The sequence below is a fragment of the Camarhynchus parvulus genome, chromosome 13 (assembly GCF_901933205.1).
Source record: "Camarhynchus parvulus chromosome 13, STF_HiC, whole genome shotgun sequence".
Taxonomy (NCBI): domain Eukaryota; kingdom Metazoa; phylum Chordata; class Aves; order Passeriformes; family Thraupidae; genus Camarhynchus; species Camarhynchus parvulus.
In genome coordinates this window covers 10,146,646-10,174,439 of record NC_044583.1, presented here as the reverse complement: position 1 = coordinate 10,174,439, position 27,794 = coordinate 10,146,646, and the positions used below count along the sequence as shown (strand labels likewise).

At 38.9% G+C, this 27,794-nt stretch overlaps 1 protein-coding gene across 2 annotated transcripts in view; it reads right to left on the bottom strand.

The window, feature by feature from the left end:
• SPOCK1 (SPARC (osteonectin), cwcv and kazal like domains proteoglycan 1) overlaps positions 1-27,794 on the bottom strand; it is a 267,842-nt gene that overhangs the window by 37,024 nt on the left and 203,024 nt on the right. For both annotated transcript variants that reach the window (XM_030957132.1, XM_030957133.1), the window contains one exon: positions 20,422-20,536. In XM_030957132.1, coding sequence (XP_030812992.1) covers positions 20,422-20,536 — 115 coding nt within the window. The remainder of the gene's footprint in view (positions 1-20,421; positions 20,537-27,794) is intronic.

Genomic DNA, 27,794 nt, shown 5'->3' with positions numbered 1-27,794 from the left:
CTTTGCTCTGAGTTGAAAAAAAAATTCAGGTTATTTTCCTTGCAATATTTCATCATCTTTAAGAGTTTAATCGCAATATGTTCTATCTGGAATATTATAAATCAAGAGTCCTGCTTGCTTGTTATATGGACCTGAAGTTTAAAGAGACTGGACTTTTGGAAAAGTTATTCTTTATCACATTTATCAGTCTGTAAAAATCAGAGTAAAAAGCCACCTGTTACAATCTTGTCTAACAAAATATTAATACATACTCTCTCATAGACAGCAGCAATTACTCACAGGGCTGTAGAGATAATGGGAAGAAACTAATGGAAATTACTTTGCACATGCAGGCAAATTCTTGAATTAAAATCAGATGAAAGTCAGATAAAATTGCATCAGATTTGAAGCTGAAGCCATGTAAAAAATTTTCAGTTAATGGCCATGCCTTCATTCTGAAAAGAACATTAGCTCATACTGGGAAGTAATCTGTTGCAGATTTATGTGTGAATATTTATAATAAAGTGAATAATATGTATTATATGATCTTTTCCTCAAGTTATTTATGTAGTTAAGATGAAGATAATGCACAATAAAGATTATATAAATAGGATGAAAGATCAGGGCTGAAGAACAGGAGCAGCTCATACATAGAAGAGAAGCAGACAGACATTTTCTGGAAAGAATCAATTTCAAAAGCCTTGTGCTCATGAGAAGAGAGTTAGGGTCAAACAAATGGATGTGGGGCAGGAAAGAGCCAATACAGATTGGCTTTTATCAATACAGAGATGTGCTCAGGCAGTTTGCTGGTGATGAGCTGACGTTTTTTGCCAGGGTAGCTGTTGCCGATTCCCCGACTTCTGGGACTCGAGCTGGGCCCTCCCAGGGGGCTCTCCTGTCTGGGGAGACCCTCCTGGAGTGGTCTTGTGTCAGGAAAGAGAGATGCTCTGGATTTTTTCAGTCTTCAGGTTCTTGTTTATTATTGTCTTATCTAGAGTTTTGCACGCTGCCCACACCAGGCTCAGTGCACTGGAAAAGCCCCGCAAAAATGGCCAACAATCTCTTGTTCCAAGGTCTTTTAAAGCTAAACTATCCAATTAAGAGCTGACACCTGGATTATTTTCCCTTTTCACCCAATAACTGATCCCAAAGAGCCTGCAATGTGGACTTTTCTGCTCTATTACAAAATGCCACCCAAACCCATGGAGAAGAAGGAAGCAGCATGAAGAAGAAGCCCAGGATAACACCCTGTGCCCTCCATCTTGCTTCCATCCACAACATACTAAAAATCCCAAAATCTAAATTTCCCACCTAAGTGATACACTTCACGACTCTCTACAATCTACTTCACACTCATGTGGATTCAGGTCTATCTTGAAGTCTGGGAAACTTTCTCCATGAATGCGGGTCAAAATCAGGGCACCCCGGAGGGTCAGGGCACCCCAGAGCAGACAGAGAAATATTCCTTGTGCCCTGGATTTCCACAGTTTTTGGTGGCACAAAACACATTTAGAAGTGTCATTTTTTGCCAGGAGATCAGGTAGCACCAGAGCTGGAATAGCAACACAGGAGCTGGGAAAAGAGGACAGAGCAAGATGATGCTGACACCCAGAGCTCCTGTAAGCCAGCCAAGGAGTGACTGAGTGTGAAAAGAAAGGGACTGAGGTGTGTTGGAAGATGGGAGCACACCTTAGGAAAGAGGATGTAATAAGAGGGATAAGGAGATGCAGACTTTCCTTCTGCTGTTTCATTGCTATGCTACACATTGCCTCAGATCTTCTCATTTTATCATGATTTTCCAACTAAAATAATCATCTTTAAGGATAATGTCAATAGTTCTGGGGAGAATCAACTGAAGTCTGCCATTTCCCCTTTAATTTAGACTCCCGAAATTCCAATAGCTAACAGTGAGGAAAAAAGAAATGAAAAGATGAGGCCTGTGATTTGATTATATCAAGAAACTACATTTTTCACTTCCAAAGTTGTAACTGGTAATTTTTTTCTTTCTTTCACCCTTAAATAGGTACTTCTGAAATCTGACTGCCTACCTTGTTCCTTATCATACAGATTTTCATACAGGTGGTAAATCTCAGAGGGAACTTCTATTCACTGGTAGCTGTTGCCATTTTTTTTTTTTGTAGCAGATATATGTCAGTTCTTTAAGTATGTTATTTATTACTAGGCTTTTAAAAATCTCTTCTGCAAATCTGTGGGGTTTTTTACTACATGTTCTCAGAATACTTGCAGGGTGTCAGTAAGGCTTATTTATGTATGAAGTTATTTATGGACAGGAAACAACACATCTGCTTCCTTCAAGAATGATTCCATGAGCAGATAAACCCAATATTATATTCTCAAGGAATTCACAGAGCGTTAATAGTGGTTAGAAAGTGATTTAGGGAAAAGTATCTTGGTGTCTTGTTACAATTAGGTTACAGTGACATTAATCTTTTCCTTCTTATCTAGGTGTGTATGCAACATCTGAAACACTAGCGAGCCTTTTTCTGGAAAAGATGTTTCAATATCCATCAACAACAACAAAAAAGGGTAAAATCCAGATCACTAGCAGCTTTAGGACAGCAACCAGTTGCTTTGAACTACACTCTAACAACCTGTTTTTCAAAACTGTTGACAGCACTAGGTATCATACAGATATCACAAAGCTACTTGTGAAAGTGGTTTTGTGCTTACTCTGCTGAAATTAATCCCTTCAAGAGACAGATGAAAACACAGCACTATCACTCAGCATCTGCCTCACTTGTTCACTTGAAACTCCCCAGTTCTCCTGGGACAGAATCAGATCATCCACATCCCTGTGCACATTTCATTCTCATCCCCAGAATCACATAAGGAGGGTGCCAGCATTCTTCTCCCAGAGGTGAATACAGTACTGAATAAGGAAATTAGGTAATAAAAGTATGCAAATAATACAGGCCTGAACCCAAACTGCCTACATCTATATTTTATTCTAAAGCATGATCTAAGCTAAATTCAAAATTGTGTTTTCTCCAACTGCAAGACTGCATGGACACCAACAAGTTGCCCAGGGAGCCCAGCATCAAGAGAAACTTCATTTTAATTTCCTTTTCACCTCCAAGCCCAGCTAGGAGCAGTTGTGCTGGTGATAGATTGGCTTATAGTGATGAAGATATTGGCTTGGCTTCCTTCAACTTACCCATTCAGGCTCTTTGATCCCTCTGTAACTACAGGTGTGCCAAGCACGAGGTGAGACGAGTGTATTGGAATAGGATCCCTGCATCACACTGCAACATGAGTGCAGCTCCTACATGGGGAGTGGGCAGTCCCCAGCCCAAGCCTGAACATGCTGTGAATGCTAAAACCTGGAGCAGCACAACACTGCAACTCTGCAGCAGAAGGTTTAGTGTAAAAAGTAGTATTTGAATGATTTCTCATTCTTAGTACAATCATTAACATAAAATCAATTTATGTTGTGACATTTTCAGTTCTCATTATGATCTCTGTCACAAAAGGGAGGTTTTTAATCCCCCATAAAGTCTTTAAGAGACAGCAGAATAATATGCACTAAGTGCATTATACAGTTTCTAATGTGACCTTTTCACGGTTCTGAAGTTTGACTGCCTGGTCACTGCTGTTCCTTGGCTGTCTTGGTAATCTGAGAGGAACAGGTGGAATGGTAAATAATCAAAATACTAAATCTTTAAAAGGTTAACTTCATGCTGCAAGTGACTTACAGGTTATATATACATTCTGTGCTCTTACTGTGCAGCCCAGAAAAAAGCAGGAAGAGAAGGAAATGACAGACAATAACTGTTCTTAAGTCAGTGACAAAAAGAATTTGAGAAAAGAGGAAAATGGGTGTGTAATAGCCACTAATTTTATTCTGCCAGTAGCTCACATGTATTTATGCTGTGTGAAATAATCTCTCTTGATGGAGATGTGAAGGGGTCTAGTCACCCTTCACCCTTAAAAGGTCTGAGAGTCCCAAATGGTATATTATGACCCAATGCTAATCCTCTTCTTGCTACCATGGTTTTAGGATTTTTTATTTTGTATGAAATTTAAAACTAATAAAGAGTGAAGGTAGCACTGAGTAAAAGAAGTGGCAGGTAATCATCTTCTCCTGCTATTGTTTTAAATGGGGGCATTTACTGCAAAGGGACCCAGGGTCATGCAAGAAATGAGGGGACTGCAAGTGCTGGAAGAAAATGGGGAAGGCCAATCTATCCAGCCAAGGAGAGCATGGAGAAACAGGGGTGATGTGACCCATCACCTGAATGGATTGCTCTAAACCCGAGCACCTCCTTTTGACTCTTTGGTGCTGCCCTGAGCTACTGTCCCATAGCCAGGCACAAGAATTCTCCCAGGAAAAGGGATGGGGAGACGGGCTAAGAAAATAGGTCAGTCTCTAGAATGAATTCTGTGCCAGAAGAAAAACAAAATCTAAGAAGGGCTGGACAAAGGGTACAAAATGTCACATGGAGTGATAATGTATCCCCACAATACCCTCACAGATATACAGAAGGAAGGGAAAGGCAATAGAGATGTCAAATGATTAACAAAAAATATGATGGCCACCATAGTACAAAGATATAAAATTTTATATAGTATGCCTTTCTTACAGAAGGATGAACAATAACAACAACAAAAACCTAAAGGGAGAAAAGCCTCCTTTAATGAGATTTTAGAAGGGATCCCATTACACAGAGAGAAGTGCAGCTCTGGCTGGAAGGGGTCTTTGTGAGGGCAGGGGAGAGGTCACCTCATGAGGCACTGCTCAGTCTGCCTGCAAAGCTTCTATGAAGCTCTAACTCCACATGCTGTTTATTCATCCTCAGAAAAGGGGAACAGAATTTTTCAAGTATTTGAAACTCATAAGCAAGTTAACTTTCTGCTCTCTTGTTTGGGAAGACTTTCAGAAAGGGGAACAGCCACAAGCACCGTGCAGAGAAGCTCCTCTCTATTCCCTCCTAAAGTGGCAATAATCTCTATTGCTTTGTAACCTATAAAGCAATAAAGAGCTGCTAAGATTAATTAAACTCTGAGGAGAAACTGAAGTGTTTAATCAATCACCAGTGCTGTTTGCTGCCGCTATACCATTCATAGGGATTATTATATAGCAATTTGAATTACAAAGCAAAGCAAAAGCAATATGAGAAGGGTATTGCGAGTCAATGTTTGGATCTCTAGTTCCAGGTATTGAGGACTTGCTTTTGCATGGTATATGAAAACTATTAACAGGTCCACACTGACCATTCCCTTCAGCTGTGAGTGCTCAGCACTTCTGCAAATCAGGCCTCAGGGTTTCAAATCAGGAAAGTGGAAAATTAGAAGATGCAGCTAATGACCCTTTGTGAAAAATCTGGCTTAGCAACATGGGCACCATTGCAAAGGAAATCAGAGCCAGGGACTGCACCAGAATTAAATTCTTCAGGAGAGCACACATCAACCGCTCTGCCTACGTGAGGTTTTTGCTTCATCCTTTGCAATTTTGCTGCCTCTTGGGCTGTGCAGCTTTGGAAAAATATGATGGAACTGTTGGCTCCTGTACCCTGCAACATGACATGGCCAAAACAACACTCTGTACTGAGTGAGAAAATTCTGCCATGGACCAAATGGTAGAAAAATATGCAGTGAAAACCACATCATATTGCATACAGAAAAGAGTTGAATTAATCTTATCTAATAGATGGACTTGGCAACCTTTCCGAATTTCAAGTGTACTTTGAAAACTAAACAATTATTTGACAATGATTTCAAATATCAGAGGTATTTTAAAACATATTCAGGAAGCTTCAAAAGACACTTTTCTCAAAAAAAGTGAAATCATGGTCTTGCATAATTCCCAGGCTGGTGACATTCAGGTGTGAGATAAGAAGAGAAACATGGTAATAAGGCTTTGAATTCATGCACAAATCCTGCATTTGTTAACAGTGTGTTTGCTCTTACATTCCACATTAACAGTGGTTAACATCTTTAGTGTAGCTATGGGAACATACCAGCAAATTATACATAATTCTAATTTTTAAGGAGATAATTTACAGAACCCTAAACATATATAATAGTGATGTAGATCCCTACAAATTGGTATGAACTGAACTGCTTTAAACTCTTGTTCTTACAGAGCTGGCTTTATTTCTGTTGAAAGGAGGAGGACATCAAAGCTCCAAGATGGGTCCCTCTGATACAAATCAGCCCTGACTTTAATGGAGCTCTGTGGATTTGCAGCAGGCAGAGATCTTGACTGCCTGATTTTCCAACTGACAAGTCTCCTGTATGGAGAACTCCACTGAAAATAAGTATTCCCTACAACCTACACCAGACCTATGTGTATGGTACAAGCCACGAATACTGAGAAATGTAAACTCTAGCTGAAGTTAAACAGTTGTGAAAAGACAGCAAAAAAAAAAGAGTTTTCTGTAATGATAATAGCACTTACTGTATATTATATATGCTAAATACTCAAACCACTTTAGTGAAAAAAAGCCATTCATTTCCTTTCATAATATGGTCAAGAGTAATTTCTGGCACAGAGATGTGAGAATCATCAGTGCAGCTTTGTGGAACTGATTACCATGTACTTCAACAGAGACCAGCAAATGCTATTTAAGGAACAATTTGAATCACTGATGTGGTGATGCAGGAGCTGGTTATGTCTCCTTGATGTGGAAGGATAAGCTGTCACAACACTGACAATGCACAGAGCAGCTATGAACTATCCTTAAATTACTCCAGTGCAGGACAGAAATGGAAGTTTGCTTTCATGTCCTTGTGCTGGCTCCTTTCCAGCCCAGTGACAAGGACATCTCAACACCATGTGAGCACATTCCCCCTGAGCAGAACCAGGAAGGATTAATGGGCATCTCCTGAGACCCAGGGAAATGAACAAATGTCTGAGGGACAGGATGTTAAGGGATAAAAGAATATGGCATGGTCACACCAGGTTCATTTAGCCTAATGCACTGTGATGGTGGGAAAATGTGCCGTTGTTATTCTCCAGAAAGTTCTTTCAACTTCCCATGATTTTTTCACTATTTAGAGCTGAGATAGATCAAAAATATGAACAAGAAGCTAAAATTCTGATGCAATGACAAAGTGTCTTTGAAGTACACCAGGAGCTCAAAAGCTTACATGGTAAGCAGAGTTACAAGCAAAGTCATTGCTAAAAGAAAATAAAGAATATAATGAGATGCTACTGTACTCCTTGGGAGAAAATTATTATTATTAGTAGTAGTAGTAATATAATAATAATAATAATAATAATAATAATAATAATAATAATAATAATAATAATAATAATAATAATAATAATAATACAGTTTCTGTGCTGCAGAAAATGTAGTTAATGTAGTTTGAGATTATCAAAATAATTTACAAATTGGGATTGACAAGCTGAATCACTGCAATACTGACATTTAGCTTGTTCATTTCCAAGTGATGTCTCTGCTTCAAAAACTGTCAGATTTCATTTTTTAAAGAGTTTTTTAAAAGGTCTTTTACTTTACCATGAAGAATTACCCCCTTAAATCCTGACTCCAGTCCAGTCAGTAAACTAAAAAATCAATTATTTGCACAGTACTGGTTTTGGGGAAGAAGGCCAGAAGATAAGACAACCACATACAAAAGTCAGTGCACAATCAAATGGAGAGTGAAAGAGAACAAATATGGAATTTATCCACAGGGCAGACAGAGCCTTACAAAAAACTGTCTTCCATTCCTAAATTATATTTAGAAATGTATGGGGAAAGGTAGGAGAAGAAACTTTGCTGTGAGTGGAAAAGTTGGCAGTGTCATGGCCACATGGAGAACCCAAGTATTCCACCTTGGCAAGAGGACAGATGGTCTCTGCAAACTATTTTAACACTTCTTGGCAGAAGACAGCCATTAAATAAAGTAAGGGAGAAATTGGTCTTCAAAATCTGAAAAGAAATTAAAAGCATGTGCATGACACAACAGTCCCTGGAGCAAGGTAGGTGTCTACACAAAAAAAAAACTGGAAAAGAGCCCTCTGGAAATCCAACTGAAATGGTTTTCTGTGGAGAACAGTAATTCTTGTTTTGGAAATCAGATGAGTACAGCAGTTGAAGCTGGAGCTCTAAACCTCTGCTGGAGGTTTCCTGATGTGTGTGAGTCACAGCAGCTGGGTCTGCATTTGTTTACCTGTGCATTAAACTGAAACCCCAAGGCAATGTGAGGCTGAATCCATTAACATTAGCAAAGAGCATAAACAGCTCAAGTAAAGGGGTTTGGTGGCACAAAGTGCTAAAGTGCCCACAACAAGAATGTTGGTTAGTATTTGACAACAGCAAGAGGAACTGAATTAAGAACATAGCCAAGCACCTAGACTATGTTTAGTGATATTAAAATTATGCAATTTGTTAAGGACTTTCTGTAGCTAGGCCATGTGGCATCTTTCCAATTCCATTTGTTTATGCAAAACAAATAATTTTGCATAGATTTGCATGTTACTAACAGGAGAAAGAGACTTATTAACAACATAAATTACAACTCACTTCTATTTAATTTATTATCTTGAATTAGCTGATGAGTGTCCTCGAGCCTTATCTCTGTGTTTAGACACTAACAGAGCACTTATCACTCTGGCATCAATGCCACTCTTCAGCCTTGATACAGAGCCTGGGATATGGACTCAAAACAGTCAGCTGTGAAATAAAGCAAATTGAATTTTGCCTTGTATAAGGAGGAAGATAAGTCATTTGCAGAAGTCCAGGGCATTCTGTTCTATTAAAATAAATTTCCTAAAAGTATTGAATCCTGTAACTGCTTTGCCCCAGAGGATTAAGAGGAGTATTTCCAGTAGAATGTGTGCACCCAGCTGCTTTGCAGACACCAGTCTAAATCTGAAACCAGTCCTTTACAGCCAGTCTAACAAACTGCCCATAAAACCAGCCAGCTGGCTGGATCTCTGCTGGCTACTTTCTTCTCCTCTCATTCATTGTGACCTACACCTAAGGATGTTTTTCACACTGCAGACCCATGGAAAAGGCTCTCATAATCTTGTTAAAGGCTGGCATACTTGACTTGCACTACAGAATCCTGCATTTGTCTCCCCAGGGAAATAAACATTTTAAAGAGCCTTTGGACTTCAAAAATGCCTTAGACAAATACAATGGTCACCCTAGTAATAAGTGAATCAGTTTTCTGCTCCTCACAAAAATGTCTACAGCCAGGAATTTGGATTTTATGTGCCCTTACACAAACTCATCTACACTTTGTTTTTTTTTTATTGCTCACATGTTCTCAAGGGAAAGCAATTTCTCTTTCAAGCAGCAGTGACTTTAGGAAGTCAAAGCATCCAATTGCTAGAGGAGGGTTTACTTTACCTCTCATCACTGAAACCCTGCTGTGGAATACAATCTGTTTTCAGAAGAGCAGAGAGGTGAAGGACAAAAACAAATGGCAATTACTCAAAGCCTGCGAAGAGCTTGGAGACTGGTATTCTCTTGCATCTGAATTAGGGCAAGAAAATACACTGGTCAAAATGTTGCCAAGGATAATGCTCTAACACTGAGCAGACTGAAATTTGTCTTGCTGTCATGGAGAATATTAAGCAATAATATAATACTAGGTAACATTTGCATTTATGGCTGCTTTTTAAGAAAGACTGAACCAATTTGTTAACTCTCCTTTAGGACAGATGTTTGGCAAGGACATGATAAAATATTCACAGTTTGCACTGCTAACTCTAATTCCATTATTTCATAATTAAAACATTTCTTGCTACTTTCAGAACATTGCCATACTGGTGAAACAAACTTCTGAATTTGCCCCTTGACTATCTACTTGAAAAAGAACTGCATTTCAGTCCAAATTCACGCAACACTTTTCTTAGGGATTCCACCAGTCCAAAATGTAACACATTTAATCCATATTAGGGTATTTGAAGCACCAGGAGAAATAAACCACAGTATTTTTCATTATCATAGTTGCTAGAGAAGCACTGTCTTTAGCATTAGTAAAAATAAGTTGGCCTAACAATACTTTTATAAACACAGTGACTCTACCACAGAGAACCTCAAACTCATATATATCTGCAAAATTTCCAATTACAGAAACTGAAACTCCAATGATAATTGCAATACTATTGGAAATTATTTACAAACTTAACGTGTAGGTATCTACAAAGAGAAGCACTTGTGAGATCTGCTGATAGAAACTATGCCCAAGCAAACAGAAACGTGTTTGGAACCTGGTAGCAGTTTGCCATAAAATAAGAAAATAATCTCTTTGTATAGGAAGTTAAATGTGGGAGCAACTTTGTGGCCTTCACTAATTCTTAGAGTGTGACACACGAGCCCAGGCCTGCTTAAAACATAAACTGCATTAATGTAATTCAGTTTCCCAAGGTCAGGAGGAGTTTATTTCCAATGCCTTGCTCTTAACAGTGCTGTCGTACAACATGAAATAACAGCACCACATATCAGCAGGTCCTGAATTTCTTTTGAAACACAAAGGCCTGACAATGAATCTCCTTCTCAGGAGCTTAATATATTGTTTTCACTTGCATCTTCTTTATTGTAGCTCTTTTATACCTGTACTTCAATTGCACATGGCATCTTTCCTTTATTGAGGGCTGCAGTTAATCAGCTGGTTCCATAAAGCACCGCATAAATTCTGTTTTATGAATTCTTTGTCACAAGAATGTAGCCAAATGCCTCATGTCCCAAGACTCAGCAGTAACACATCACCTTTGCACAGCCTTGCAAAACCATATGGAAATTACAGCAGCCCATGAACAGAAACCCCTCAATCACCTTTACTGTGTTAGGGATGGTAAGGAAAAAATAGAAACCAGTGATGTTTAACAGACACGTCTTAAAAAAGAGTGAGAAAAAGAAAGAGAGAGAAAATCAGCCTGGGTATGAGTGGATAGACATTTGCAAGGTTGCCTTTCAATTCAAGAACCTTGGCAGTGTGAAGTGCTGCCATGAGCTCTCATTTTCCAAAATCCCTTACAAGTAGCAGATGTCTTTCCCCTTTCCTCAAATTCCTCATTCATTTCACACCCTAAACTATATGACTACGAGAAAAAAATCTAAAAAAATTATGTGCAAAAAATATTTTTTTTCCACTTAATGCATACTGAGAGAATTGACTTAAAGCTGTATTTATATTATCATTTAAATACCCATACAGGCTGCTTTCTCCCTTTAGCTTCTCCAAAGCAGCAGTAGCAAATCTTTTCAGTAGTGCTGTAGAGTTAGCTTTTAGGAGACAGGACTTTTTACTAGGCGTTTGTGTCAAGAGCAAAGAAGTCTGTGACAGGAATGGCTCAGCTCTAGACTAAAGCAGTGAAAAACTCACTCAGTCTCTTATTTCATCTTGGAACTCTCTCTGATAGAGCATGGCTGATATGAATATACAAAAAAAGCTCCAGACAAAGTCTTACCAATGTCCTGTCAAGAATTGCCAGTATTTCTGGAGATGCCCCTCCTGACATCCCTGAGGTTTAAATGTTTTTTTCACAGCCCAGAACTGCTCACAGTTATTCTGTGACCAGCAGCACAACTGAGGCCTTTCCTCCTCCAGACATTTCTAACCAAGGAGCACTTAGACAAAGCAGATGTTCACATTATTACACCCCAAGTGTATAATTATGCACTTTGTGCTAATGAACTTCTTCCCATTTCTATTGCTCCAGCTCCCAAGGACATCCAATTGAAAATACAAAAAGGAACTTTTTTTAAAAAAAAAGTGAAATACTGTCCAGTGTTTTTTGCAAACAACTCGATTTCTTGGCATAATGTAAACTGAACAGATAACAATTCCTTCCACTTGCTTGTTTATTGAAAAATCTATTTTAATCATTTATTGCCTTCAGGGTAACAGCATTCTCAAATGCACTTACTCTATACACTATACAGCATAATCCTCATACAATTAAAAAAATAAATCAAAATAGTTAAAAGTTATATTTACTGGTAAAAACCTGTGCTTTAAAAATTCTGATCTTGTAATTTTTTTTTGTTGTTCAGAACTTCTTATTGCTCATGGGATTTTACTAAATTGAGGAAAATTATTAATATATAAGCTTCATGTACCAATCTCAAATGTACAATATCAAGATTTCTAGGAAAGATTTTTTTATTTGTAATGTCCAGAATGCTAGTGTCAATATTTAAAATGAAAGGGAAGCATGATATATAGTTCATGACACTGGTTAGTTTTGTGCCTTTGGCAATTTCCCTCAAACTGAGTCTCCACTGCCCACCAATAATCTAATTTAGAGATAAGAAACTTCATATATGAGATGCTTCTTCCAGTGCCTCTGCAGCCCATCAGGCTCAGAGGAAAGAACTGCAAACGTGGGAAGGATTTTTTTTACACAGGCCAATCTCACTGCACTTTGTCCCCAAAGTCCCAGTGCTGAGGCATCCCTCCAGCACATTTCCTGCTAAGAGCTTATGGAAAACACTGAATTCACAGGGATGGTTTGCAGACCTTGAGTTTTCCATGCATGAAACCCAAGGTTTGTTTGTTTTGTTTGGTCCTATCCCGAAAACAGAAGATTCTGCAGTTCCAAACTTATTTCTGGTGTTTCTCCTGGGTTTCATTTCAACCAAACAGCTCAGGCAGGAGCTAATTAATCCCTTTGTGAGAACAACGAAACAGAATGAGGTGCCTTTTTCTTTATATAACTATTCTTTTAGCCACACCTGAATGTTATTGTATAACATTACCAGAGGATGCAACACACTTGAGAAATAGGTGGGCATTGCTTTTTCAGAGCTAGTTATTACGGAGATAAACAACCATGAACCAGAACTGTTTGGAAAATCACGATAAAGAGAGAAATATGGATATTTTGTTGTCACTTCACAGTCCCAAATGAAGCCTAATTCTGGTGATCTCAACCAAGATGCCCAGGATTTTTCAAAGTATGGTATCCCTTTTGCTTTTCCTTTTGCATCCTTAACTCTCCATGGACATTTGAAACCTTTTCAAGAACTGAGAGCTTAAATCTGAATTTCAGTCGTGAATGATCAATGAGGCATTTATAACATGCAACTTGCTGTCTGGAATGACAGTGACATGATTTTATTTTACCCAGTTTTCATTTTTCCTGCTGACAGGGATTCCCTGATAAGCAAGTACTTGCTGCTACAGACTGTACTTAAAATTTGGACAATTTCTGACTGTTGTCTGTGCCTGATAACACCTGAACCCCAACTATCTTTGTAAACAAATAGAAAAATAGGTCACAATGATAGTAAAATCACATTCAGACAAGCAAGATGGAGCCAAGACTATAAATTATTCAATCCAAACACATAGTGATACCATTGTATAGTCTCATAAAGGAAAATGTTTCCCTATAAACACAGCCTTCTAAACTATTAATGAAATTGGAATACAATATTATGGAAATGTAGTTCAGACCAAGTTTGAAAATCAGGACCGAGTAAACAGATTGCTTAAACATAATCTTAACCACTCTCTATGTTATTATTAATTAGAAATATTATAAAAGCTTGTCTGAAGGCTTTCAGGGTCTAAGAATTTATAATTCAGCTCCAAATTTGAGATTTGACTGTCCAAGCTGATCCCAAGGACTGCTCCAGAGAGGCTACATCAGGAAACCTGCAGGGAAGGTCAAACTGCAATTTTTAGTGACCAATCCAGTTTTCAGAGTTTGACCCTGAATCTTAGAAAAACACTAAATATTGTAACATGGATATTTTAATATTTGGGGCATAAAGATCTATGGTGGTTGCCTAGAAGCTTCTCCATTATTTATTTTTTGTGTTGCAGGGTATTTTAGTGGTTTTGTGTGCATGTTGGACTCCTGTTTGACAGAGATGGGCCTGAGCCAAATCATTCAGATTTTAGTAATTTAGTAAAGATTCTCATTCTAGTCCACATCTAAGACAGCTACTTCAGAGAAAACAGATAACATTATTTTTTGATTTACATGCAGTCCATTAAACTGAATTACAAAAAAATGCAATTCTTCAGAGGCAAATTAATGTAGAAAGGTCCCTGTTGGGTCAGTGGAAACTATAAAATATGCAAGGATATATATTTGGAATGAGGTGGTGATATCACAAATGCCATCTTCCTTCTTCTGCACTAATAAAGAATTAGAAATTGAAAAAACCAAGAACTAATTTGCCACAATGCTGCATAAAAAGTTACAACCTGTCTGGAATGATCAATTAATCTCTAGGCTATATTCATTTATACCTCTATAGACACAGAATAACTTAACCCAAAGTAACTAGCTCAACACTGTTGATAGAACTGTTCCAGATTTATCCTGGAATAACTTAAGAAACCAAAAGGAAAAAAGAAAAACAAACAACCCAGAAACTGGAAACAGATGTATTTGAAACACCCTAAGTCTTGTTTTCCACTGTGTTTCACTGAAAAGGTTTGGGGCTTTTTTTCCCCTCACACTGGGATGTTTTACCTTTAACACCACAGTGATATGCACTATAATTTATTTCATTGTCAGGTTTCCAGAGATTTTTCAAACTTCTTTTTGGAATAAATGTGAGGGAAATACTCCCAACAATGCATAAATCAATATCCATGAGAAAAAGCTATATGGAACCAGTCTTATTTATTTGATTTTGTTTATGATGAGAGAAATTTTAGTGCTCTAATTATCATTATCAGCACACAAACACCTGCTGTTACTAGATGGTGTTTCTATTAACACAGTGTGCCACTTCAATAGTTTTTTGTTGGCAATCCAAAATCAAATTACTTCTTGTCTGAAAATTATTGTTACTTGCTGACACAAAGTGTTTACTATGTCTGTCATTTTCTAACCTTTTATTTATGCCAGAAAAGGAAATCAATAGCCATTTAAACTTTTTTTTTTTAATGCTGTTTATGAAACTAACAACCATTGAGCTGTCTTAGTGTGCTCTCACTGGTTTTGTGGGTTTATGCATCCCAGTATCCTTTGGGATCCTGTATCCTTTGTGTGTCCAGGTGGGAAGTTGTCTGCAGGGTCAGTGATCCAGGTGATGCCCACACTGCCCTTGGGACCCTTTTAGATTTGGGTTCTGTATCAAATTTAATGTGGAACCACAGCTCCTGGTTACATGGATAAGACCCACAAAATCAATTTTTTCAATATTATTTCTATTTTAGCAGGTGACCACTCCAGGGGAAGGGGTGAAACCTGTATTTACTGCTAAGCCTGGGTAAATTAACTGCTATAAATGCTTGAGAAAATGTAAGACTTGACTCAGCCTCAGAGAGATACCAGGGATTTAACACAGCCTTAAAAGTTCTCTCTGCAAAGATTTCAAAAGGATTGAAAAGAATACCCTACTGTTTTTAATATAATTACACCACAACACAGTTATTTTTATGCAGTTCCTGTCTCCTGCTGCCATCTGGGATTAGTCCTTATTTAGCAATGATGAGGAATTATGTCTCATGTCCTAGTTCAGCCTTGAAAATTATGTCAGGAATTTTGGCTCAACGTGATTCTCTTGCCATGATAGCCTGTTAAAGAGATGCATTTACCAAAAGGGCAAATCCTGCTGACAGGGATGTTGCTACTGCACTCAGCATCCTCTCAGCAAGCACCTGAGAGCAGCAAAGTGCTGCCTGCTCCTCCCTTCTGCCAGTGCTGCCTCTAAAGCAGATGTTGTCTGCTGTATTTTGGAGCCTGCTATAATTTGATCAAATCCATAGAAGATCATGCCAAAAAGTGACAGCTAGTCAATGGATGGTATCATCCCTAACTTGTTATCTGTCTGGGGCCTGCTGCAATCAATGCTTTTGTGCCAAGTTCCAAACCCTTAGAGCCAGATCAAAACACAACATTTCTACAGGGGACACTCCTGTCTCCTTTTCAAGTTCATGTCAAAGCAGCCTTCACATAGGCACCTGGGTGCTTTCTGTGCATAACTGCTGAAAGCACAAAAATATTTTAATTCATACTCCTTGGTAAAAACAGCATTAGGGCATCACAGATCCAACCCAAAATTTACTCTCAGGCCTAACCAAGTTTTTTTGGCTGATTTTCCTTTATGACACAATTATGATGGAAAAAACAGCAACCTGAAAATTTGCTTCTAATTTCCATTGTATGAATGCTTTGTACCTATAATTCAGAACATCAGTATGGGAATATTGAATGGTGGTGAAAAATCCAATAGTATTTGCTCAAGTTGAAAAGTGATTTTAGATTTGATGTTTGAAATCTCTCTATATTCCTCCTTAGGAATTTTGAGCTCTTAAATCGTACCATTTTGGCTGTTTGCACCTACATGCTAAAGTATGCTGTTCATATACTGGTGCAAGAGAAGTTTAGACTTGGTTATTCAATGATAAAGCTTGCAATTCACATTATGTGTTGTCTAATTATACAGTCCCAGTCAGCTGAATTTGGGAACAGGAAAAAACACAAATTTAATTCTATAACTGGCCTTTCCCCCATCAGCTCTTGCTTTTGTCCAGTGCACAAAAAGAAGATTCATGTGAGGTCAAGCAGCAGAACAGCCCTCAGCCACCACTGCTTTGCTCTTCTGATGCTTGCAAGAGCTTGATTTTGCTGGCTCAGTCTTGGAGCTATTGGCTTTTGCTTCCAAGATGAGTGGGTGACACCAACAGCCACCCATGGGGAGCAGAGCTATCTGTCCTTGCCTGCTTCCTGACTTTCTTTAATCAAATATTAATTGGGTGCAGTCACTTACTTCACTACTCACAAACAGTATCTTGCAGAAGTGAAAGAAAGTGAATCTTTCATGCTTTGGGGATGCTTTTCCATGCTTTTGGCATAAAGACTGATCTGCTTGTGTGGAAGCTTGCAGGCAAGGAAAATTGTATTGGTAATAGTAATTATTATTTACAGAAACTACATAACTGAGATTTACTTGAGCAAGTTCATTTCATCATGTAACAAATTAAGAAACTGAATTGCAGTATTCACACAGAAAATTTTGGAGCAAAAATATCAGATCCTGCATAGTTAGAGCTAACAAACCTACTATTTATTGATGAAGTCCAGAGGAAAAAACCCACCTGGCTTTCATGGGATATACTAAAGCTTTGAAACCTTAATTTTGGAATGCTTTTCTTTTACCATTCCCAGAGTTTGAGACTCAAGTAAGTAACTTAGAAATCTACCTGGAAATTCAGTGTCAGAAAGAGCCTTTTTTCAAATCTAAAGCCACAAAAGGAAACATTTCCTGACAAATCTGCACCAATTTCAAATCAACCATGTTCATGACTCAAACTTCATCTTCATAAACTTTAAAATTATGTACTCTGCAGTGATGAAAATCTGTGAACAGCAATTTGAAGCTGAAATATTTGCTGAAAGTGGATTTCAAGACTTTAAATTCTTTTAGTTGTCAGTCATTCAGACACAAGAAGTGATACAACTCATTTGGGAAACAAGACTGTGGTTTCTTCCAATGAATTTCATGCACTGAGTGCTCTTTTTATATAGGAAAGGAACATCAGACCTTCTCATCCATCACACCCAATAGGGCTGGTAGTTAAATGCTAAAATTCATACCCTAAACAATGTAGATTCTTGATCAAGCTTGCCAAGACCTATTCTGCAACTTAAAAATGTTCCCTTGATTCTCCTTAGAAATTTAAACAACACTTGGCATATTTGAATATATTTCCTTCTGCCTATTGACCTTATATTCCCTTTATCAAGATAATAAAATTTCCTGAGAAGTTGCCTTGGGCATTTCTGCAAGGTCAGAAGCACACAATGCACAGACAGGGATAAACCTACTTTGAATTACTGCATCCACTCATGCTCCAGTGGCTCTGCAACCCTGATGGCAACAAATGAAGTCTGGTGTGCTGGGAGTACAGCACTCTGAGAGCCCAGAAAGGGTATGGTCAGAAAGAGCCCTGACAGGCTGTTAAACATTTACCACCCTGCCTGAGCACCTCCACCGCTAACACAGACCAAACAGCACTCACAGAGCAACGGGGGAAGCTGACAGAACCACATTATTGCAACCACAAATTCACACCTGCCAAGAGACAGCCCAGCCATTGCACTGCGTTGGTGTTTTGATAGAATGAACGGCACATTCAAGGCAAGAATCTCTCCACTTGCCAGGAGCTTCTGAAGAAATGAAACAGTTTGTTTCTTATCTGAACTTATTTGGGGTGGGTTTTTTGGAAGCTTCATTTGGTATAAAAATAAGTTCTGCTTGATGAGGACTCTACTTACTATTGCAAAGAGGTACCTGAGAACAGCCAGCAGACAAGGTTCTGTGCCTTAAATAATTTCTGTCACTTAGAGACAGTTTCTAGTCCTTTACTTTTGTTGAAATTATAGCCTTATTCATTGTACAGTGCTAAATCAAAGGGCATACACACTCTGGAAGGGCAGCTAACCTCAGGGCAGTTTACAGCTCAACCTCTGTCTCTGGGTAGCCAACTTGAAAATCAGCAGCTATCATAGAAGCATATTGTAAAGCTGGGATACTGCTGTGAATTACAAAGCATATCAAGTGTTTGGATAAATCAAAGGAATCTAAATGGGCTTAAAACAGCAAAAAGTAAAAGCATTAGGGCTTGTCTCCTTTTCCAAAATCTTCCATTAGTACCTTCACAGAGACCTGTTTTCTACCTCTCAGACACTGATTCAAAATTCCATTTAAGAAAATGAAGAACATGATCCTGCCATCTCCTCAAAGATTTAACTTTATGGTAGAAAGATTTTATTGTTGTTACTTGCCATTAAAGGTAATAATTCTGGTGTAGTTTTCTTTTGCTTGCATTCCTGCTATTTTATTAATGTCTCCATAGCAGCAGTTAGCATTGCAAAAGGAATTCCAATTTTTAACATGATTATTAGTCTTCATTTCCATCCTCAAAGCTGGGATGTTTTCGAAGGAGCTCAGGGAGGAGGAAGGAATAAGACTCAGACACCACAGTCCATTGTTACCTCTGAGCACATACACTTATTAGATTGCTTTCCTTTGATGCTGCTGCCAATTTTATTCATAAGCGTATAAAAAAAGGTCATGACATTTAGAATTACACTACTTTGGAAATTAAATGTTCCTTTAAATTTTTAATTTCTGAAAGTAATTTATCATGGAATAATATTTGAATATGGTTGAATGAATGTGTAAAGATTAATGCAAACTTTCTTCAAACTGCAAGTTCACAACCACATATGTTTAACCTTCTTGTGTAATAGGCATAAAAGCGTTGATATGTGAGCTTGAAGAGCTGCATTTCCATTTTGCTGGAAGCACTTGCACTGTTATTCTCCTTACTATTTTTCCATTGGCATGTCTGTATAAGGCATGAGGTTTAGCTCTCAATCATTTTCTACTTAACATTACACTTCACAAAGCTGGCAACTAAATAAGGGAGCAAAAAATGAATCTCAATGGTCTGCAGAGTTTTTTCACATGAATTTTTATGTGAGAAATCAAACTACTGATTTTTAGGCTAATTCAGCAATATTAATGATATAATTGCAGCATATGAGAAAATAAAATAATTTTGTGTGAACACTAGAGAAAGCACAAAGATACCACATAACTAACATAATAATAATAATAATAACAAAAACAACAACATCATCCTTGTCACCAGGGCAATGGCAGGAGCATTGCTAGTTCAAGTTTGGCCTCTTGAAAAGCCCTCAGGAAAGTTGCTCTGCAGATCACCCAATTCATTAAATTAATGCTTTGTTGGCTGGAGTTAAAGTTTGAATCAGGCAAAACAAAAGCCTGGGTTTCAGAATACATATGCCCTGTCAAATTGCATTTATCAAGATAAGGGTTATTAGAATCTTTTTTCTCTTGTGTGAATGAAATTGTAAGCTTGAAATGTCACTGAAGATTTATTAATCTGATACTCCTTCTGATAAGGGCAAAGAAATAGAAAGGGCAGAGAAAAGGAAATATTTCTTGTAGCCTGATAAGGACTACAAGAAATAGAAAATATGAATAAGGCAATTTATCAGTGGGCATTCTGTAACCAAAAGACTCAAGCCACACAAAGCGATAGTACAGTTATATATTGATCTCAGAACACTGCCATCTACAACACTTGGTCAAAGTTTGAAAGCTGTGCAGAAGAATGTCTACAATTTTCAAAAAATGATACTAAACCTGAATTTTCAAACAGTAGGCTGGAGTAACACTTGTTCTAGAAAGTAGATGGAGGCCTAAAGTATATTTTCTTTTCTACTTTCTTTTACAACTTTTCAATATTTCCATTTGAAATATTTTCATTTAAAATAATTCAGTTCATTAGCCAGGATGTAGTTCTCCTATGATACTCTCTCAAGTAGGAGTTAGTTTTGCAGCAATCAAGGTGTTTGAAAGCGCTGCCTGTTTAGAAAATGATTAGTTGTACCACACCTCTTTCTCAGAATGCCTTACATAGAAAATATGCCAGTTAAGAAAAGTCTTTCTTACATTTTTATAAGAACACAGCAGGAGCCAAATCATCTGCCATGATTTCATTAACAGTTCAACTTACCAGTTTTCTCTGTCTTGTGTTTTAAACTTTCAGGTCCTGGCAGGCAGGGGCAGGGCCCTTCACATCGAGCTGTGATGGTTTTGCCAGAAGTACAGGCATGGAACTCCATCTTGCACTAGAAGCATAAAAAAACCCAAGAATACTATTTAGGACAAGATATAAAATTGCAGCTGTTGGTTAAATGAGAAATTGTGTTGCCATTAATGACATTGGATAGATTGCAAAACCTCAGTCTCTACTGCAAATACTTTTATAAGATAACAGTGACTGTTACAAGCCTTTGTTGTTTGTATTACCTACATTTTAGTTCTGACTTTCCTCCAAGAGCTTTGAGCCTGTGTAGGTGCCCTTTCCTCAGTGACTGCCCCATGGATATTTCCCCATTCTGTGCCCAGCAGCACCAGCGGCTGGACACTGGACTAATGCAGTAATAAAATGAAGCGAAAGAAAACAGCATAGAAACACAAATGTTCCCTTTGGCTTGATACCTAGTGAACCAAATTCAGCTCCATTTTTTGTCCTCTTCAAGCCCTGCTTTTATGAGACAAGAATCCAAGGGCTTTTTATACACAGGGGAGTGCTGCCTGTGGTGCCCAGGCTGGAGCTCCTCCCTGCAGGGATTGCCCCCTACCAAGGAAAATGGGAATGCTGAGCTGCAAAATCCTTTTGATCTGAGTTTTATTGAAGATGATGATTCATTTAAAAGCAGGCCAACATGTCTACACAGTGGGACAGGACGTGTTTTGACACAGCTGAAGGACACAGAGCCTGGACCATGGTGCTACCATGGGGGATGCAGAGGGCAACTGGAGCTCACTGGGCAGCAGCCACTGCTGAAACCCACAGCACCATGCCCTGCAATTCTGGTACAGGGGGAGCCAAGAGAATGGATGTTGTTACAAGATAAACACCTCCTGCTTTGAAAGTACTGCAAATACCTTGGCTTTGCCTGTGTTTGTTTTTGTTAGAAGGGCTCATCGTGGCCCAAGCATTAATCTAGCAGCAGGGGACCATTGTGCTGTGCCTACATCCCATTCTGTTGACATTATTCCCCCACCATCCTCAACTTCAATGCATCAGGGTGATTCTGTGCTCTCTGTGATGTCCTGCCCTTCTCATTTAGAAAATGCAGGGCCACACACAAGCTTGCAAGTGTGCAAGCTTAGCTTTGCACCAATTTATCCCAAGACTAAAGGGAATATATGTACTTATTTTTCAAATGTTTGCTCCATAAATACATTATGCACAGAGCACAAAGACAAGAGAGAGCACATCAGAAGGAAAGGAGAACAGGAGAAAGGACAACACTGAGTGCAGTCCTGAAGGCAATGACTTTCTGCAGAATATTTTGATAGTCAATGTGTTATTGAGAACACAGGCATAAATCTTCTTCCTGCAGCTGGAGTTGATCATTTAATCCCTTACAGAACATCAATTACTTACATATTTTATTATGCATAATAAATGTAAATTATGTATCTAAGCATTAGCAATTATACTTCAAATACCAACCTTTAAGATGGCACCAGCCTATTTCAAGCCTGTGCAGTTAAGAAAGGAAGAACTTTATACTCAGAAACATCAAGGCAAGTTTTCTCTCAGCTTTCCAGACAAGTGATAAAAATGACACCCAAAAAGCTAAACACAAACCAAAAAAAGAAACTGCTTAAATGGGTTGTATTATCTGAGGGCAAGGAGGAGAGCTCAGCTTGAAGATCACAATGCTGCAGTCATTACTCACATGTGAGTAAGATTACACCCATGATTAACCACATTATATTCCCACCGTGCTTGTTTGGGATGTTTGGTGTTGGAGGATGAAGATTAAAGAATTCTATCATTTTAAATACTAAATTAGGTTAGTACTAAATACTTTTCAACAGCTAATCACTGTATGCAGCTCTTTATTCCTTCCCTAGAGGAAAACATGGAGATCTCTTACTTTGCATGTGATGGTGTGCTTACTCACTGTAAAAACCTACATGAGTAGCTCAACTTTGGATTTAATGACTTTGCCTAAGCCTCAGTAAGTGATATTCAGAGGCAGAGTGGCCACAGAGGATGTCTTGTGGAGCAATAATGACTTTTTGGATTATTCTGCCGCTGGACCTACAGCATATAAGGAGCCTGCTGGCTTTCTCCAGACCATGGACAAAAAAATTATACACTGTGCTTGGAAAAACTCTCAGTCTTTCACACCAAAAGGACATTATACATTTTGCAGACATAAGTCACAAAGCTCCTTGCAGTGACTGAGCACAGGACTCTGTGGGAGCAGCCCCACAGTTTGGGGCCAGTCCCTCTCATTTCAGGGGACTCATTTCGCTACTGATGTGATTGGATGTGCCTCAACTCTCTGCTCAGCTGCTCTAGTAGAGCTCCCTGGGTCGTGCAAGCTTTGTATTTTTCTGCAGCCTCCCTGGTGTGTGAACTGCATTTGTTTACTCTGAACCCCAAGGCCCACATAAGCATCTCTAAACTATTTTACTGCAAATGGAAAAGCAGCTCTGTTATTTGTTGCTAAATGTATATGGAGATCAATAAAGTATATGAGGGGAGAAATGGTTGAACATATTCATGGAAAATTCATAAATTAATTTATTCAACTAAGATGTGGGAAATTACTGCAGAGTGTGTTTTGGTTAAAGTGTTCCCCTGAGAATCCACTACTCGTATAATGATTTCCTCTTTATTGTCAGTGAATCTACAGCAATGTGTTTTGCATAAGCATTCACATTTGAGGGAGAAAGAAAATAGCTACATAAAATTTATTCCTAGCTATTTTATTCTTGTCTGTTAGTCTCCAGCCTCCAGTCCCTGCTAGAGGAGAATCTAGATTTCTTTTCCTTTTTTTAATGATATAACAACACAGTGTATCTCTGCCTTTATTCTGGCTTTCAACTTCTGGCAGTCAGGTTTTGATCTAACCTGCAAGTAAGTAATCCTGTGGAATAAGTTCCTGTGATCTTTTCTGCAAGGGTGTGTATTTGAGTACTGAATGTGCTCATGGACAGCTTGGCACAGCCCAGTGCATTAATGCTGTGAAGAGCTTTGCATCCAGACACAAGCAACTCACGGATTTGCTTACAACACAGCCAGGTACAGCAGCACATCCCAGCCCTGATGGCACCTTTCAGTGGCAAAGCAGAGTAAATGAGATGTAACAGGATGCCCCAGGGAGCCTGGGACATTCTGTGTGATTGATTCACAAGCCAAAAATCAATAACTGAAAATTTCTTGTAGTCACACTAATACAGGAGAAAGTGCTAGGTTCCAAACTTCTGTTGCTTCTATTGTTAATTTAATGTGAATTAACCAGGAGGGTATGTAGGAATTAGCAGACAATATACATGACAAAGATAAACATGAAATCTCATTTGAGAAAGAGTGAGCACTGAAACAGGAGGTTAAATTTTATAATATACTAATTAAGCATTAAACTCCTGAGATGTTACATCATATTAATGGCAGTGTCTCTAAACCTGTTGTTGAACAGCGCTCTTGCCTGGAAGACACTGCATTTTTAGCACCCTATAGCTTTTTACATTTTCACCAAGAATGATTTCAGTGCAGAGTTTGTTTTATGGTGCATCTTTTGTTCAATCACAATATGTCTCTTCGAAACTACACATACAAATAACAAAAGCTCATTATTTTCTACCTTATCTTTTACCCAGTAGCTGCCACAGGCAAAAGCTAAAATTTCCTAAAATTATAGCACGTATATATTTTTAGTCCAGAGTTTCTTGGTATCAGTAGTGTTCCCTACCTATCTGTCTTAGCAGATAATTAGAATCCATTGGAATTCAGACACCCCTTTGAGAGGGGTTGTTTGTTTACAAGCTTTAGAGCTGTGCTTGCCACTGCTTCCTTAGCTGGGACTCTTATCACCATTTCTTTATAAGCCTCTCCTTCCAGTTTTCATCAGATGGAAAACAAAATACAGTATTTGGAACACACTCAGATCAAGTGTGTTTTTTAAAAAAAACATGTCACAGTAAAAAAAGGTTCAGTATCTTTTCTACAAATCCCAAAAGAAATGTCAGATGATGCACTCCCATTGCTGAACATATACATTAAGTTTTAATGGGAATTCTCCAAACTTTTCAGGCTCTGTAAAACCTGAAATCCTTAAATAAGGATTGAGAGACAACAGTCAACCACATGAATTCGTGTTCATTAAAAACCAGACACTAATGTGATGTCTGGAGGTGAGTCTCAGATTCTGGGCTGAGGACAGGGCTGTGTGGTCCCTGAGCACTCCCTGCCCTGGGTTCTGCTGCCTTTTTGCTGCTCTGCAAACCAGAGCCCCCCTGTCCTGGGTGCTGGGAGGGAGGGGGGCTGCCCTGGGACACAGCAGCTCAGGGGGGCACTGAGCCAAGCCAATATGGGCCAAGCTCTGTCCCCAGTTCTGGCCACTTGGACGGGCTGTTGGGTGCCAGTAGTGGCTGTTCCATGGCCAGACCAACACCTGGTGTCTGCTGCAGTCATCTCATTTCTCTGGGCACCCTCCTGCTCACAGAGCACAGCTCCCCACTGCCAGCCCTCCTGCCCTGCACATGCACTGCTCCAGGATGGGATTGGCTCGTGCTATTGCCACAAAAATTAAAGGGAGGCTGGTGGAAAAAATAACTATAATAAAAACACACCATTTTTTCCTCTTACAATAGCTACCAGGCGAGCACACTTAATCTTTGCAATAAAAGCTGTACAAAGATATCTTAAAATCCTGGAGCTCTAATTAGGAGCTATGTTCTCCTTATGAGAATACATAGTTGGTGTTGATATTAATGGGAGTTATGCATGCATACCAGTGGTGGAATAAACTCTAATTAACACAACCAATCTATTGTGTAAATACATATTAAAGGCTTTTAAAAATGTGTGCTAGCTCTAGCTTTGAAGCAGATGTTATAGCTGATAGGCTCAGAAATTCCCGTCTCTGCAAGGAGTGACATGAAGGACCTTGTTATATCTCAGGAACAACAAATATTTGAGAATGTCTCTCACTGCACAAGCAGCTGATAGGCTGGTGGTTCATAATCTGCTAGAAAAAGAGAACAGCATCCAGGTGAGGGTCAAGAAGACAGAGACCCAGGTCCCAGGACACTGATATTAAAGGGGCTGAACAGATTTATGCAGCCAAATGCAGTAACACCAAAAGGTCTCACAGAGCAAAGCTCCAAGGAGCAGAAATTGGTGCACACTGCACAGCTCTGCCCTCTGCAATCCTGCAGCTCTAATGAGGGACAGCTGCAGGACTTTGCCCTCTGAGGAAAATTACCAGGGAGCAGAAGGAAAACATGAGACCCCAGCAACCTTTAAATATCAGGGTAGGTCAGGCAGTCACATCAGCAACTGCATGTGCTCCAAGCACATGGCTCAGGTGCTCAAGACCAGAATTGCCAGGTTCAAGATTTTAAAATGAAACAAATTTTTTAATTATTAAAATTTTTAGCTGCCTTTTTTGTTAGATCCCAGTCACATACAATCAGAAAGTGTCATGTTTTTCATTATTACAGCATAATAGTGTTTAAACCACAAAGTACCATCTTTAGAGCAACAGGAAAGTCAGAGGGTTCATCTTCCAAGAAGAAACAATTGATTCTTGGGCTTCAGAAAAGAACAAGCTGAGTTGCATTTGGCAGCAATCATGCAATTCAGGATGGTAATAATTGCATATTTTGTGGCTTTGCATTACAATTAGAACTGTACACACCTCTCTAAAAATAGCCTGCAACTTCTCAGGAGGAGCACAACAGAAGGAGATCCTTCTTTTCATCAGCTAAAGACAGACTGACTTTAGAAAACACAGAGCTTGATTGCTCCATAGAGGGTCAGCTCTGCTCCTAAGTAGAGCTCATGACTTCATAAATAAATAAATAAATTTTTAAAAAATCATAAGGTAAATATTAAATACTTCATTAAAGAAAGAAAAAAAGAACAGTTTTCCAACGTGACTGATGGCTGAGGAGTTAGTAGCATGACTGCTTGTAGGCATGTTGAACCATCTCAGTGTTTGACTGGCAGGGCAGCAAACTAAGCAAATGACCCTGTACTTGTGTTGCTGCAAACTGCCCTTACAGCCAGAGCAGAATCAGCTAATTTGGGGACTTCTGGACAGGCCACCGAAGCACAAAATTCTGTTTTAATACAAGGCACATTGCCCCAAGAAACAAGTGGCAATCAGCTCAGTGTGAAGCAGGAAATTCTAAAAAATGCAGTTGATTGCGTGAGCTGGATGATATGGCATGCAAGGCCACAACACCATGTGGAGGTGAAGGACATTCAAGGGACATTTATTAATGCAATGTGACAATGAAAACAAATGGTTTCCTATTCTGTGATCAAGCAAGAAAACAGTTCCAAGCACCAAAATCTACTCATCATAAAGAAAGTGATTTTGTTTTTACAAGTAATTTAGATGCCAGTTCTGGAAACAACTAGGTCAAGGGGTGTGTGCGTGGGCATCTCTCAGTTGGTTTATCACCTTGTAAGAAATTTGGGTCCTTATTGGAGAAGTACAGACCAAACAGAGCTGGAACTTGACACAGAAGAATCAATTCATAAGTTAAAACATTTGTGCAATGTTGATTTTAATTTTTCCTTCACTGTCTGATGAGACCACAATGAGTTAAGTGGGAAATGAAGACAAAGCACTTCTGTCCCTTATATAAATGAAGACACCCATCCCCCCTTCTCACTGAGATTTAACACAAAGCACCAGCCTGGCTTAGATCTGCAAACCACCCTGCTCTCCTCCCATTACATATAATGCAAAGGCTATGGCACTTTGATTTTGGTGACTATTTCAGAGTACCAAGGTCATCCTCACACTCTGGGCTGTACCAGCTGGTTCTTGTGCACAAATGCAGGAGTTGAGGCGCTGAGGAGATGATGCACAGTCACCCAACCCCACATATTCTATACTCTGTATTCAGTCACAAAAGCTTTTTCTGCTAAATGTCCACTCTGCTGTCTCCCCGCAGGATTTGCAGGACAGGTCACTGATGATGAGCATTTCCTAGCTGCACATGGGAGTTTGTGCTTTCCAGCACGCTACTCTGCTGTATCTCAAGACATGGACTTTAAAAAATCACTTTCCTACTGCATTTGTTTTACTTCATTTCTAGATTTATATTGTATTGCTTTTGCCTCTATGAAATTATTCCCTATTCTAATGTCTCATAATCAGGAGCTGAGAGTTCATAGCTAATAGCACTATTCAAAGTGGAATGAAGCTACAATTTTTTTTCCCTTTAATAGACCAAAGCCATCTTAGATTAAAAGTAAGGAAAATCACAGAAAAACAATTGGAGATTTGGAGTGATCGATGCTGCTTGAAATGTACTTGCCATGTAATTGAGATGCAT